At 44.0% G+C, this 14,673-nt stretch overlaps 5 protein-coding genes across 6 annotated transcripts; all 5 read left to right on the forward strand.

Moving 5' to 3' along the window:
* The first annotated feature begins 16 nt into the window (after positions 1-16).
* LOC124413649 lies at positions 17-2,584 on the forward strand. The gene is made up of 5 exons (XM_046894369.1): positions 17-212; positions 610-800; positions 1,874-2,082; positions 2,217-2,324; positions 2,425-2,584. Exons 1-5 carry the CDS (start codon positions 17-19, stop codon positions 2,576-2,578), a joined length of 858 nt encoding a protein of 285 aa, XP_046750325.1. The 3' UTR covers positions 2,579-2,584.
* A 1,280-nt stretch (positions 2,585-3,864) lies between these two features.
* Positions 3,865-5,730, forward strand: LOC124413380. The gene is made up of 4 exons (XM_046893916.1): positions 3,865-3,971; positions 4,352-4,509; positions 5,440-5,547; positions 5,612-5,730. Exons 2-4 carry the CDS (start codon positions 4,358-4,360, stop codon positions 5,718-5,720), a joined length of 369 nt encoding a protein of 122 aa, XP_046749872.1. The 5' UTR covers positions 3,865-3,971; positions 4,352-4,357; the 3' UTR covers positions 5,721-5,730.
* Positions 5,731-6,414: 684 nt separating this feature from the next.
* LOC124413377 lies at positions 6,415-8,887 on the forward strand. Of its 2 annotated transcripts, none has more exons than XM_046893913.1 (5): positions 6,415-6,525; positions 6,656-6,820; positions 6,890-7,062; positions 7,612-7,728; positions 8,337-8,887. In XM_046893913.1, the coding sequence occupies exons 2-5, from the start codon at positions 6,656-6,658 to the stop codon at positions 8,464-8,466; spliced, it is 585 nt and encodes a 194-aa protein (XP_046749869.1). In that variant the 5' UTR covers positions 6,415-6,525; the 3' UTR covers positions 8,467-8,887. The 2 variants fall into 2 exon arrangements, with proteins under 2 accessions (XP_046749869.1, XP_046749868.1); XM_046893912.1 differs by lacking the exon at positions 6,415-6,525 and adding an exon at positions 6,553-6,588.
* A 795-nt stretch (positions 8,888-9,682) lies between these two features.
* Positions 9,683-11,143, forward strand: LOC124413375. The gene is made up of 4 exons (XM_046893910.1): positions 9,683-9,868; positions 9,942-10,126; positions 10,565-10,687; positions 10,791-11,143. Exons 1-4 carry the CDS (start codon positions 9,683-9,685, stop codon positions 10,900-10,902), a joined length of 606 nt encoding a protein of 201 aa, XP_046749866.1. The 3' UTR covers positions 10,903-11,143.
* Positions 11,144-12,489: 1,346 nt separating this feature from the next.
* Positions 12,490-14,575, forward strand: LOC124413373. The gene is made up of 4 exons (XM_046893907.1): positions 12,490-12,694; positions 13,052-13,278; positions 14,151-14,261; positions 14,373-14,575. Exons 1-4 carry the CDS (start codon positions 12,497-12,499, stop codon positions 14,509-14,511), a joined length of 675 nt encoding a protein of 224 aa, XP_046749863.1. The 5' UTR covers positions 12,490-12,496; the 3' UTR covers positions 14,512-14,575.
* Positions 14,576-14,673: the final 98 nt, after the last annotated feature.

A 14,673-nucleotide genomic window follows, 5' to 3' on the forward strand; every position in this document is an offset into this window, starting at 1 on the left:
AGCACCGTATCTTATAATGCCGAGGAATAAAGACGGGGAAATAAATTGGCCAACAAGTTTCCCTTGGCTTACGGCAGATGGGCGCGAGGGGAGATTATATCAAAGAAGAGATCCAGCATCTACATTCGCGGAGGTCACCAAAGGTCACGATATCGTTAAAGCCGCGGGAGCCTTTTTTCTAACCGGAAATTCGAGCCAAGCAAGGGTGCCGGGTATATTTTATTCGCCAATGAATGAATGCAATACCCGAATCGGAGTGATAAATAGAGCAATCCCCCATGCTTGCAAGCATTCAATGCGAGTTGCCACGTTTCGTACATTTCATACAGGTTTTATAATAATCGATTATTACTCGGTACGCTTGTCCTGATTTCACATCATGTCCCGTTCCTTCGAGCAGTGACGTCATAGGTTATAATGTCAAGAGCAAGCAATTGTGAACAAACACCCTCCCCGGTTTGAGTCTTGACTCCGGTCGACGTCCACAAAACTGGTTTAAAGCAAGCCACGTTTCCGACAACAGATAACTGGCAGCGAAGTGATGCCTTCGTATTATTTTTGACAAGTACCTGCAGTGTTTTCTTTAATCTTCTCTGAACTTTACTGAAGAAACTGTGCCTAAGTTTTTGGTGAAACCCGTGCAATTTAAGGATCCAAAAATAATGAAAATCATTGATGTTCTGCTGACTTTGACCGGACTGTCAGTTGCGACTTTGGCGGAATATGATGGCGGCGAAATAAGAGACAAGAGACAAATCTACTCACCAATTTTGGTCGAGCCTTATGGAGGAACGTTTAAGGTAATGAAATGAAAAATTGCATCATTAAGCGTGACGACGTGTGAGGATAAAAAAATTATAAGTGCGCACTATATCCGTTACACGGCTTAACGTCAAAGAAATTAACGAGCCAAGTACTATTTGCACGTCATCACCAACGACACGTGGGTGTAAAGTCTCCGCGTGATCAATAAATTAGCGCCTCACGGTTGTTGGGTAAATAATTGATACGTGAACTCGATACCGCGTGATGGTTCGTCATTGAAAGTTAATGAGCTGATTTGCGCGATACCCTCAGCAAGCCGGTTACAACGTTGAATTAAACTTGAATAGCGGCGGATGTATAGATTGTGAAATTTTTACGAGTTTTATGGTCGTACGTAAGAGACCTGGTGCATGTGGCTTCGGGAAACATATGAGAGCGAAAAGTTGTCCGCAGGGGTGAATGACATTGGAAAAAAGTTACGCATTCGAGAGACCAAGGAAAACCGTTTCCTCGCGACTTCTATAATATTTTCTCCATGAAAACTATATCCATCGGTAGACCGGAAACGAGGGTAGTCTTGGAGGAAAACCGACACGGAGGTGAATAACTTGTAAAAAAGAGTAAACTTTTACGGCGAAGTAATATTGCTGCAGGCCAACAAAAAACACACGATACCTGTCTATTCAAAAAGTTGAAACACATAGAAAAAGAAATTCTGCGCGGTTTTGATGCCACGGGTTTCGAATGTTACACCCACCAAGCTGGGAAGCATTGAGCCCAGAAAAACCTCGGCTGTAATTTTTCCTCCTTTTTCTATCCGTCCGCTCGTCGCTCTATCGCCGAGTATTTTTGCCTGTGAAATATGATTCGACAAAATGATTTTACGCGCGTTACTCATCCGAAAAGAGTAAGCCACTCAAGCTGTTTTATTGACTTCCCGTTCCGATGCGATGCAAGCTTCCGTGGCACCCCAAGGTTTTATCGTCGCTTTCACCCCGCGTCGCATCGCGTGCATTTCCTCACAGTGAGAAAGCGATCGAGGCGTTAAAGGCACGAAAAAAGCTCCCTCGAGAACGATATGTACCTGAATTTTCCGCATTATTTCCAGCTCATCATTGGTATAGGTATACCGATCGCCCTGCCCGGTCGTTCTCTGGTCTACGGTCAAAACATGCAGTTCCAATACCCTCTTCCGACCAACGCCACCTTCTTCACGAATTTGTTCTCGACATCGAGTTCATCTGGCCGCCGTCGTCGCAGCTCTTCGCGTTACGAGAGACAAATCGCTTACAGTATGTTGGAACAGCAATTCGACAGGTTGTTATCTATACATAGTAATGGCTAATTTTCGATGACTTTTCGTCCTTAATTCTACAACACAAATATCATGCTAATATCGACTTAATCGTAGCTATTTCTCAACGCGTATTACCGGAGTCCTTACGTTGCAGGAGCGGTGCCAACGGCAAGGAGTGCATAATGCGAGGCATTTGTGAAGCTGCGGAGACTCCGCTTCGCCAAGAAGGTCTGGTCGGAGAGCTTCTTCATCTGCTATTGACGTACGTAGACAGGATTATTGATAGTATCCTGACCCTGGCACAAATATTGTTGTGGTACTGGAGAGGGGCTTGCTTTATTATAATTACTTCGTTATTTCAGGCCCGATTACGGTGGTAATACTTCCGTCGACGAAGATTACGTTAATGCGAAAAAGGCCGGAATACGAGGCGAGGATTGTGCGGCATTGTTTCCGGGCTGTCCGCACGGTTATGGAATACTGGACCACGTGTCAACTACAAAATATGTCAACTAGGTTAAGAACAATGTGATTGGCATAAACAAATCCCAGCTTTGAATATCGTGCATTGGATTATCTCACTGGTCCAGATTGCACGTAATTGATAGTATCCCAGGACCTCCGTAAGGCACGTCCACCACTTCTGTCTAGCCATTTCCAGTCATTCTCTCCGAGCGTCCAAGTGCGTCGGTACAACACAGTCGAAAAGTTTTGCCAAATTTCTAGGTCGTCGAGGAGAAAGAGAGGAAAAGTTTCGCGGTGACCGTAACGACCTATGGTATACTCTTTAACGGGGAAAGAAAACTCCTTGAAAACATGTGCGGCCAACCTTGATGACCTTACGATGGTTACGCGAAAACTTGGTTCTAACGCAGCGAGCCAAGTATACCAACCATTACTACGACATCAGGATCGTGTCGTATTGACACTAGACGCGGGATACCGAGTATCACGCTAAACCAAACGAATTAGCTTTCGCTAACAATAAGTTGAGGAAGAACTGAGCATGCGATCTCACTCAGTCGACTCACGTGAGAGTTTCTTCTTAGTCGAGGACTTGCAAGTCATTCTTAGTCGAATACTTGCTCAGAAGTTACCGATAAAAGATCTCGAAACGTTTTCAAATACAAAAATGAATCGGTTGTAACCAGTTACGCGTTACCTTTCAATCTTAACGAAGTTGACGGTTGTCAGAGGGAGTCTTACGTATGCATGCAGCGAAGGTAAGTGCATCCGCAAATATAATATGCATCAGGCTATTTTCGTCGGACTTAACACTCGCAGGGTTTAATGGTCAGAGCTTGAGGCGCTAATGGATGGAGATGACGTGACAGATTCCTCCGCGTTATTTGGTCTTTCTTTCATATTATGCATAGAGCGTTGCAGACTCGGCAAACCACGAGAAGTAAGACGACGCAGTGTCTGCAGAGTGTTGCATTGAGAAGAAGAGTCGAAACGCGAGACGGGACGGAATAAACTGCAATCATTCCGGGCCGGTGTGTCGGATAGATTTGTGCAAAATTGCTCCGCTTAGTGGGGGCTCCAATTAAATTAACCATCCAGTGTGTATTGCACGGAATCAACGTTTATTGCTGCCAGGCGGTAATTGGTGCACCGGAGGCCGCGGTATAACCCCAAGACAAATCAGGCTCTCCGGAAACTGTCTCAGAAAGTCAAAACTAATTTAACTAATTCTCCTTCTACGTCCACGCGCTAGGGAGTTCACGTACACGTGCACACACTCGTCATGGTATACTTTGGATAGCGGAGAAATAGGCGAGTCAGTCGGTGAGTAATGAAGCTCGTAGTCTGGACGGTTCTGCTTCTGTCGATCCTCGTGGTTGTTACGGCAACCGGCAGGTTAAGAGCCAAAAGAGTGGTGGGGATCCGAAGAGGTTCGACATTCTTCGTGAGTATTAACTTATCTAATCGAGCAACTTGAGGGGGTGTCCTGGTCCATTTCGACAATGGCCTATACATCTCGAAATATCGAAGTCAACGTATCTCAAATTCTGAACAAAAACACTCCAACGGATTTTCCTTAGATGTAGAAATACAGAAATGGCATGGATTCTATAAATTCGTAAAAGTATTTTTATTCAGAATTTTGTTTCGAATGGCGTTTAGAGGACTTCAATACTTGGAGATGTATACTTCGACGTCGAAACCGATTAAAGCACCCCCTTAATTCGAGGAACGGTTAAGGCGTGCCAAAAAATATCGATCGATTGATGGAAAACGGGACAAGCTTTGCAAGTTTTTTTTTTTTTTCTTTCGCCGACGTCTTAGCTCAGGATGAACTTTAAGGATATAGTACTGAAGTCTACGACAATCTTCGCACACGTGGCTGGGTTCAAAGTGACATGGCCCGTCCCGGCTGGCGATGGAATTCCGAAGAGAAGATCGATCAGAGCGCTGCACGATGATTTGGAATTTCTGTTCAACAGGTAATTCGATCAGTTGTTGAAAATATCGGGCATGAAGCGAGACCGAGTTTTGGCTTTTTCACATGTCAGTGGGGCATCCTCGTCACCGCGAAACAAGGGGATCGTTTGGCCGGATTTTTTCCTCTTCATACATTCGTTCTCTCTTTTATTACCCCGGCGGACGAATGATATTTGAATATCCAGGAACGAGAGGATTTCGCCGAATCATGGAAAAAGTTTTCACCAGTCGCGTTGTTTCTCTTTTCAATATTTTTAGTGCCAAGGGGGCTCGGCTGGCTGGTGAGTCGGACTAAAGAGAGAATTGTTTGTTTGTTTTCTCCATTGTTCTTCGCTTCGCCGTTAGTATATAATATCCAAGCAACGCGCTGTTTCTGCACAGGAGAAAAGTCGGACCAGCCATGGAATAACAAAACTCTACGATTGAAAAGAAAAGCTTCAGTGCTGGGCTGCGCTGTTCGTGATCGAGAATTCTCGTCGTTAATAATATAGTGAAAACTTTGCCGGAACCAATCCGTCGACGTAAAACATACTTGAAACTCCTTTTCACGTTTACTCTTCCATTGCGATGACTACGAATATCACGTAGGATACTGGCAATACTAATTAAATGATTACGGGTATTTAGGTTTGAAGGATATTTGCTCCTAATCGAAATAACAAGTAAATATATTCAAATAGTTTATATGACGGTAGATTAATGTAATCGTTTCCGAACGTGAAGTTCTCATTGACAGATTGTTACACGAGTGTTGATTGAAATTTGTTAAAAATAACTCGCGGTGTGAAAGCGTGGTTAACTGGCATGTATTTGAAATTGAAAGAAAGGCAAAGTTACAAGGAAGGGTAAAAAAAAGACAGGACAAGGGTCGTAAATTTGTAGAATGCAAAAGTGATGGAGAAAAATGCAGCTATTTTTTCAATTCTTTTCAGACATGGTTTTGACGGGAAATCCTGCCTCTTAAATAACATTTGCCAAGCAACGGATTACGTTAGTCAGAAAAGCGGAGTCATGGCGAAGATTGTCAGACTCTTTCTGAGGTTAGTAAGCATTACGACTAATCAAGCCCCACTTGCGAAGCATGATACTACGAAATTATTCCAGATACTCGAGTGACGGCAATTATACTTCAACACTAGATGCGCTGAGCTGCGATGACTACAGAAGTATTTGTCCTTTGGATTTCACTGGGATTGATGCGTACTTGGAATAAACAGAAAGATTTTTTATTACATGTATTGTTTTCACTAATTCTGTAAGAAAACTTTTAGTTTTTTGACAATACCATTTTCGTGCAATAACTATTATCTAATGTGTTTCAAACTCTGAGTGGCAATTATAAATGTAAATATTCACATGCATGTGGCAATAAATCAATTCTAAACTACAAGGAAATGCGTTGACTACGGCAAAATGAGTATTCATTGACGTCACGAGATTTTTTAAAATATTACTATTCACCACTTGCAGTATTATTCCATGCTCTCGGAATTAGCACGATGAAAAAAAATCAGTGATACGTTTAACCGGTTGTCAGAGGGGAGAAGGGGTGAGGAGTTGAGTGTATTCGACGTTGGCGGTAAGGATGTTACTTGGACCGCCATTAAACGGACATTAACGAGTCTTGCGTGAAGATGGGATAAAATGAGGAGTCGAATCATTAATTCGTTTCATCTTCAATAAACGTCGTGTTGAACAAGGACCATCCGTCGGTTCGCACGTCGGTTGAATCCCTCAGTTTTGATAAATTGCCGCCTAGTTTTGCACGAGATAAAACAACTATTAGTGCAGTGGTGGCGTCGGGCGGCTGACCGCGTTGTTGAATCAACGAATTACCAACTAAACGTAAAAATGTAGGCGAGTGGAATAACCGTTGGATCCTATCGTTTCACCCAGTAGCATGAGGCCTAGGCACCAAACGTCGACGAATATCAATACTATTCACACGCGTCGAATGCCGTGTTCGCGTATTACTGTAGTCGTGTAATCATCATTCGAGAGACGTAAAAAGCCCGAAGGTAGTACACGACGTTTAACAAGAATATACGGTAACTGATTAAGAAGAAATTAATATCGAGGAAGTAAAAATAATAGTCGCGAATACCCGACACATTGATAATTGCGCAAACACACGCTCGTTCATTCAAGATGGGCCGACAGCTACTAAACAACTTACTCTTCGCCATGACTTGCCTAAACTTCGTGTTCGCCAACTCGACGGAATTCACTAAAAACCTCGAAGTTCCGGATACTGGAAGAATTCTTTCCAGACGAAAGAGGTACTTGATATTTCCACGGGGCAGCAACATTCAGGTAAAAAATAATCCCCCCATGAACACGTCGAGTCCGGTTGTGCCCCCTTAACTCAGACCCCCTTCACAGCTGGTCTACTGTCTAACTATCGAGGCCTATGGAAGGCCCGACGACTTGGTCTTGGGCCTGACAGCAGCCATGGCCTGGGAGCTGCCCTCCTCGGTCGACGAGAAGGTGGTGGACTTGTTGCACCGAAGGAGTCGCAGTGTCGTGTACCCGAAGATAGAAGCATTCCTGCAATCGTGAGTATATCGTGAACATAGTCGAATCGATCAGAGCATTCTTACTGCTGTACCTTGTAAGATGAACCTGATCGAGTAACGAAATTTGACGTCTCAGGTCGTTGGTTCGACGGCGGTGCAGGAATGTTACTCTGAAAAATGTAGTCCGCTTAAAAGCTCCTGGGACTAGCAGAAGTTATTATTCATACAGCTGCGCGGTGCCTTGCTCAGAGCCCCGATGACGAATGCAGGTCACATTTTGATGCTAGTCTCGGGACGTTGCGGAAGCCCGAAAGTTAATAATAGTTAAGGCCAGGAAATCGTTTATAAGTGAATTAAACCCGCTTTAGTGGGTCAGCTAGCCGGTGGAAATCTTTTTTAATTCGTTTTTTTCCTGTGCAGTACTTGCAGAAGTACTCGTGTAATTGTAAGTATAGATGCGTTCCGCAAGTACAGTAGATACGTTTCTTCACTCGCGAGGTGATTAATTAACCTTTCCATCGTCTCGGGAACCCGGAACTCACTTTGCTTCTCGTTAATTCTTGACTCTGATAAAAGCTCTGTTCACAGGACCGGTCTAGACGGCCGTGCCTGCGTTCTAAAGGCACTCTGCGAGGCCGGAAAGAGGAAGAAATCAGAAGTCGGCCAGGGGACCTTCGTACAAGAAGTACTGCACGCCGCCTTCAGGTGAGTACTACACCACCTCCAGAGTTTTCAAGTCTTTAAATCGAAGCACGTATCTGGATAAAAAACCTCAAAATCATCAATCTTACAAGTATCTTCACCGCGGTGAAAAATGGGGACGAATGTATAAATCCGCCGAATGACTTGAAACTCCCTCAAGATACGGATCCTCCTTTTTCTCCTACTTCTTCTTCTACTTCATCTCATACCCTTTCCCCTGCTTTCTTCCAACGGGCCAACCCTTCGCCCTTTTTCAAACTTCCCTTATCCTAAGACGTGGCACATAACCCCACGGCTATACGGACTTTGTTTACTCGCCCTGCAGCGGCTAGAAATAAGGTTATACCTTTATGCTACAACAGGATAGTATTATTATTATTCATTGCTATTTGTTGAGCTGACTTGTCGTTTTTATCGCCGTTCCATTTTGCGAAAAACACGATCTGCAAATATTTATCAGAACGCGAGGTTAGCCCGAAATCTTTTCGCTTACAATTAGACGCTTCAGTAATCCTTTGACCTGGTTTCGAAACTGATTTAAATCGGCTAGATAAGACCTTGAGAAGTTTTGAAGAATCAGTCATATGTTCCACCCCAATTCCTGTTAACAGCTTGCCAAAAGATGGATCGAAATTCGACTCGGTGGAACACCAGATTTATGACTACGCTCACTCGACTCAAGAAGATTGCGAGATGCTGTATCCAACGTGCGAACATTCCATCTACAACGTTGAATTTTGAACCCCAAATTCAATCGGCGACGCCCTTCTGACAGACGAATTATGCCGTTCACGTGATGGATCTACACTGCAATGAAGAACTTGCCGCAAACTTTATCGAAATAATCTCGATGCAGATAATCAGACTGATTTTAATTCGTTAATATTGCCGGCAACTTGTTCATAATTAGTTACGTACTACGCAATGCAATTCTGTATAATATGCGCAGTCTTCGTTTAAGATGAGAAATTCTACGAGTCAGACAAATCTATAGATACATTTATGTATGTATATATATATGTATACATACCGACCCTATTCGAATCGAGATATCCAGAGGCTTTTAGAAATATTAAATGAATTTTATTTCAGCTCGTAAATCGTGAAGTCATGTATAACTAATGTATAAGAAGTAGAAGTAATAAAATAATTTTATTAGACAGTTTCCTGACTTTCATTATCCATTATTCAATAGTCATCCTACCGTAATTGGACCGTATCTTCCTTCCTGTTTCGTATTTTGATGTAGCAGTGAAGGCAGTCGACTGATAAAATAGTAATCACCTTTCGCGATGACTACCCAGTTTATTGGTCAAATTACCGTTGCGCTCTTAGGCAGCTTTCGGTTGTCAAGCGAGGCCAAAGCTTGCGGAAAAACTTTGGCACTGCATGTGGTCTTGATTAAAATTTATCGAACCAACAGGCAGAAATGAAAAAGAAGCTTTAAAGCGGAGAATTAATTCAAATACATCTCGTTGTTTTCGGAGTAGGTTTCCCAAGTGTTTATACATTCAGCGTGAGGAAACGTTTGGTTTCATTTCAATTGTTCGATGTGGGTTGGGTGTGAGTTTTTGAGTCAACAAATCTCGCCGATTTATCAAATTACTTCATTGTTGATGGCTCCGCGATCGAATTCAGGGTTTCACCGAGTGAAACCCCCACGTCCTGCAGCGCTGTTTTCCGATTCACCTCAAACACGAGCCTAATTTTCACGAGAATTGATTCGCCAGTTTGGTTTATTGTGAGAGTTGATTAACAGGGTAACGCCAACATGGCCGAGGCTGTGGTACCGTTGTAACTGTCTCGCTTACCGCGTCCAGCCGTCCGTCTATCCTCTAGTAACCTCGCTCTCTCTGGGAAACGAAGCTGTCTAAACAAGTGCGGTGTGCTGATTCAAGGGTGTCGCTAGATCGTCGAGTACAAATCGTAAAATTGAAGAAAGAAAGAAGAAAAAAAAATGACGCGCCCGAAATGTCCCGGCTCTTCACTGATACTGCTTATCGCATTCGCCGAGCTTTGCGCTGCGGCTTACACCAGCGTTTCGTTCGTGAACAGTACCGATAAACCGCGTCCAAAACGCGAGGTGGACAAACTCGGTGATCCATATCGATTCCTCATTTTTCCAGAAGGCAGCAACGTTCAGGTACGACGATTAAAGAACTCGCCGCGAATTTCCGCGGCTCGATTTTCTGTAATCTGGCATTTTTATTTCACAGCTAATCTACTGCATGACTATCGGCACCTACGCAAAACCTCAAGGAATATTCACCATGGGTGTGACTGCTGGTCTGGCTTGGCAATTGCCTCACAGAAACTCTGGAGTCCACCGAAAACCAGCCGAGGTCTATCACCGCAGGAGTCGACGAGAACTGTATCCGAAAATAGAAATGCTGCTGAAGGCGTGAGTGCGATGAAATTATTATTCAATTCGCGATTTCGAATGATAAACAGAAGTCGAAAGCTCCGCTATACTTTTCCGTCGACCGCAAGTTTCACCCCCATCAGTTCACTCTCACATCCCTTCTCACGGCAGACACGCGACTCGAGCACAAATGCTCGGTACCTTGGAAGTCAAGGCACACTTACAAGACGAACGAGTACCCACCCCCAGTAGGCACTTGAAGTTTCTCTCAAGTTCTCTTCCGCGGAGAATATTGGCCGAGAGAAAAGAGCGCGGTGGTGGCGCCGTAGTTTTGTATTTATAATATCGGTTGACCCCCATTGCAGCGTAAGACAGGTGGCTCCAAACTTCTCGGCAAGTGTTCTTGAAGGGTAGGGAGCGTCGCTTTTTGTAGTCCCAGCGAGCTTTCGAAAGCTCTAAAAATCTCTCCCTTTACAGTCAAGGAAAGGACGGCAGAGCCTGCGTACTTAAGGCGCTCTGCAAAGCTGGCCAACGAAACCGAAACGCGACTGACGTGGGAAAGGGGGGCTTCATGAGGGAGATGATGCACTCGATATTCACGTAAGTCACTCGCCATTTTCCTCACTGACTTTCCACCCCTCCTCACTCTGTTCTTTGACCGAGCTCGCCGAGATCGCGACCCAAAGTCCACTTATTCCTCTAGATTACCGGGAGGATCGTTCCACGAGGATCCCATGACTCAGTACGAGAGAGCCCACTTACAATCAGACGAGGACTGCGACCAGCTGTATCCCACTTGTCTCGAGAACATATGAGAAGAGATTTTCTACCTGCCCGGCTCCTCCTCACATGCCGCAACGCGCCGACGGATCGCCCCTCGAATTCACCGACAAATTGAACGTGTTTTCCTACAAGAAAAAACTTTCCCTGAACCTCGAGGATCGAGTACTTCGCGATAAATGTAGCAATAACAACAACGGATTGCCACTGTGCATCGTTAACGCTGTTTCAGAAACAAGAAAAAAAAATGTAAAGATTTTTGGTTACCGGTGATCCGAAGTGAGCCTTGACAATAAAGATCTAATATTTGTCAAATTGATTGAATTCAACTGGACCACTTAACTCGTGCGAAACCATGCTAGCCGTCGCGTGTGACGTCAAGTGTGACTAGATCCTGTCTCCTGGTAGTGATGTCCTTATTGGAGCAAATCCTGCCACGTGCGAGGCGGGCTGGGCTGTATTAATCATAATTAACCATAATTAGCTACCCTTGCACCCGAGCGGTGCGTCTCCCGAGGGTTGAGGACTAGTGTGACGGGTACCTTAGAGCTGGGACACAGTACGTCGACGTGGTGAGAAATCTTCTTAATTTGCAACGGAGCTCCGTTGTAAATCGGCGTGTTGTTAGTCCGCCACGCTGAGAAAATTAACGTCCTCGTGGTGGCTGGTTTCGGGTGCTATACATTATTTTCATAGCGCGAAACGACGCGCTCTGTTTAATTTTTCACTGCCAGGGTAGGGTTTTTATCCGGTGCCTACGCCGGCGCTACAAGCCACTCGATCTGAAACAAGTGCTGGTTCGGGTAATGCCGGGGGCTTGCCGACTCGCTGAGGGAAGGGAAGGGTTTAATGGGGTGCAATAAGGGAAGGAAAGAGAGGAAATTAGTGGCTGTTACACTGCGAATTAATTTTAATGAATTGCGCGACTTATGCACGGGTCGTCCGAAAGGAGTTAAAAAAATTTATACGCACATTTTTGGTATTATCAAAACTCAAACGATCCGATTGCGCTAGCTGGAGCTGCAGGTGAAAGTTAAGGAAATTAGTACAATCAAGACCGGGCTAATCGCGGTAGGTTTACGTCGTTCTTTTGTCTCACCGTGAAAGCTCCGGGTAGTGCTGCAAGCTGGGTGAGTTCCTGAGGGACGTAATCTTGAAAATCAAATTTAAACGTAATTTAGAAGAAGGCTTCAAGAACGAGGGAGAAATCGTGAGGAATTCCGCTCGGCAATTTCGGATTTAGACTGAAAATAAGATCCGGTGTAAAGCGCTTTCTTCCATCGCACGGGGCACGGTCCATAATTTTTTTGTTTCCTTACTCACCCTCTTGAGTCGAGGGGGTTGGATCGCCGGATAATCGATTCCCTCGAAAGTAACGAGCATCGTCCGAATACGGTGGAGCCTAAAACCCTACGAGACGAGGTAAAAAACGGTGGGAGAGTCCGAACGACACGTTAACTGGGTCTACAAACATCACGATCGGTAAATAGTCCGGGTATAAGGAGGAAGGAGATTGGCGGGGTATTTTCGAGGGAAGCAAAGTTGTCCGTTTGCGTTCACGGCGAGCGTGTGAGGAGTCGTTGTGTTGAGTTTGAAATCTCTCTCTCACTCTCTCGCTCTCCTCTCGCGATGAAGGCTTCCCTCTTTTTCGTATTGATTCACGCATTGATCGCGGGAGTGTTGTGTCGCCGAGAAGGGAGCGGAAACACGCAGGCGACAAATATGATGAGCTCTGATCACGACCTTCGGGAGGACGAGAAAGGGGATAAGGTTCTTCTGTCCAGGAAAAGAAGATTCCTTAGTTTTCCGGAGGGTAGTGCTTTCGTGGTGAGTTAAGACTCGTTCCGAGCTTCGTGATTTCCGACAGTTTTTTTTTTTTGCGATCGGGGTTGGGTTTGATCGCCACCGAATCGATCGAGTCATTCAGGCTTCCTGGAGCGACGGACAATGATGAATAATCAGAAAAGGAAATCAGAACTTTCCCGGAACATCGTCACCTGAGTGGCGTGATTCGACGGATCTTAATTGCCTGAATTTTAACCAGAGGAAATTGTTTATACGAGAAATTCTGTTAACGACGGTTCAATTATTCAGAGACTGCTTGTCGTCTTTTTGGAATATCAACGACAATTTTAATTCCCAGTTGCATGTTTTTATTTTCAATTAAACCTGATCTTTTTCCAGTCAACCTTGTCCATCGTTAAAGCGCTCCAGTTCACGCAGAGCCCACCGACTAACGTGATCATCGAGTTCGACGTAATTTGGCCGATTCCGAGCAACAACAGACGCCTTTTGGGACCTGAGAACCGGATGTCCGTCAAAAAGAGAGTCTACAGGCCTTCTTCACATTGGCGAGTGCATCGTCGTCAGAAGAGGGACTTGTATTCCACCTACGAAGCTGCTCTCGAGAGGTGAGCATGAATGCAATCGGAGTTTAGAGACCAACGTGCCTGCTTGTGGAATTAAATCAAGTCGAGAGTTAACCTTGTATCCTTCCTAAATTCTGTCCACTATAAACAAACAATTTGTTTATTTGAACAGCTGGTCACTCAGGCAAGAGTCTGACTTTGTCAGAGAGTTTCCGCAGTACAGTGGGAAACGAATGACCCTAGTTTTTTTCAGTAACATTAACGATAAGTCTCGCTATTTTATTGTTGTACTCGACGTTCTCATAATACAGCAATCATAATGTTTAATGGACCGTTTAAAATTCATTTATGTACCCGAATGCGTGTATCATAAAACCCGCAGTGGCCCGAATAACTATTTAAATGACGTTCAATGCCGATGCTATCGGCAACCGTTCATCTAGATAATTTGATCGCGATCAATATCGCGTGTCTAATGGTATAAGAACAGGTGCACCATTCTAAGACCATTTGCCACAAGTAAAGTTGAAAAGACGTCTTTTTTTATTCCTTTATATTTACGTAAAAAGGTTATACGTTTAGAAAATACAAAATTTCAAACAATATTCCTGAAATAGATGAATTTCAAACGTTTTTAAAGCGTTTTTAAAGCGTTTTCAAATAAAGAAAAAATTTGTGGATACGACCTTATACCATTAGACACGTGATATAATATAGATTGAAATTTTTCATTTCACTTGAGGCAGTTTTGATTTCGATTTAAAACGTGGACGCGGAAAAACTGTTGGAAAGAATGCGTGGGTGGGAGAACAATGTTTCGATATTGGCGACAAGTACTATTGGCTACAACGTGAGTGACGTTTAATTATTCGGTACGTTAGTGAAAACGTTGAAAAATTCCTATCCTGTTGCAGCCAGGGTTTGCCAGGCAAGGAGTGTATACTGAGGACGATTTGCGAGGCACAGAGCGTTCTTTCACCTCCGGGAGTTTCATTTTTGGAGGATATGCTCAGAATACTTTTGAGGTGAGTCGAAAGTGCTTTTTTCTGTCAATTTTATTTTTTTGTTTTGTTTTTTTTTTGAGCCTTAACTGGAATGGCGATGGAATAATCTTCACCTTGTGCGTTTTGTTACAGCAATGTTGCGAGGTCGGAAAACGAGATCGACGAATACGATTTGGCGTATAAATCGAGGAAGGATTGCGACCTGAGATACGAATGTCCGTTCTCTATACTGGAACTCCTTTTATCGTTTGATCAAAATTTGTACACTTAGCCAAATTTTTTATTTAAATTTCATGTTTTCCACATAACTTATGCAACAATGAATAAAGAAAATTAATTGAAAACTTTGTACAATCCTTCCATTGTTATCATCTCACAACTCGTCACGGCCAGATGTTGGTAGGAAAAATAAACGTAATGGTCCATGTCTCGA

Source organism: Diprion similis, chromosome 12, assembly GCF_021155765.1.
Source record: "Diprion similis isolate iyDipSimi1 chromosome 12, iyDipSimi1.1, whole genome shotgun sequence".
Classification (NCBI taxonomy): Eukaryota; Metazoa; Arthropoda; class Insecta; order Hymenoptera; family Diprionidae; genus Diprion; species Diprion similis.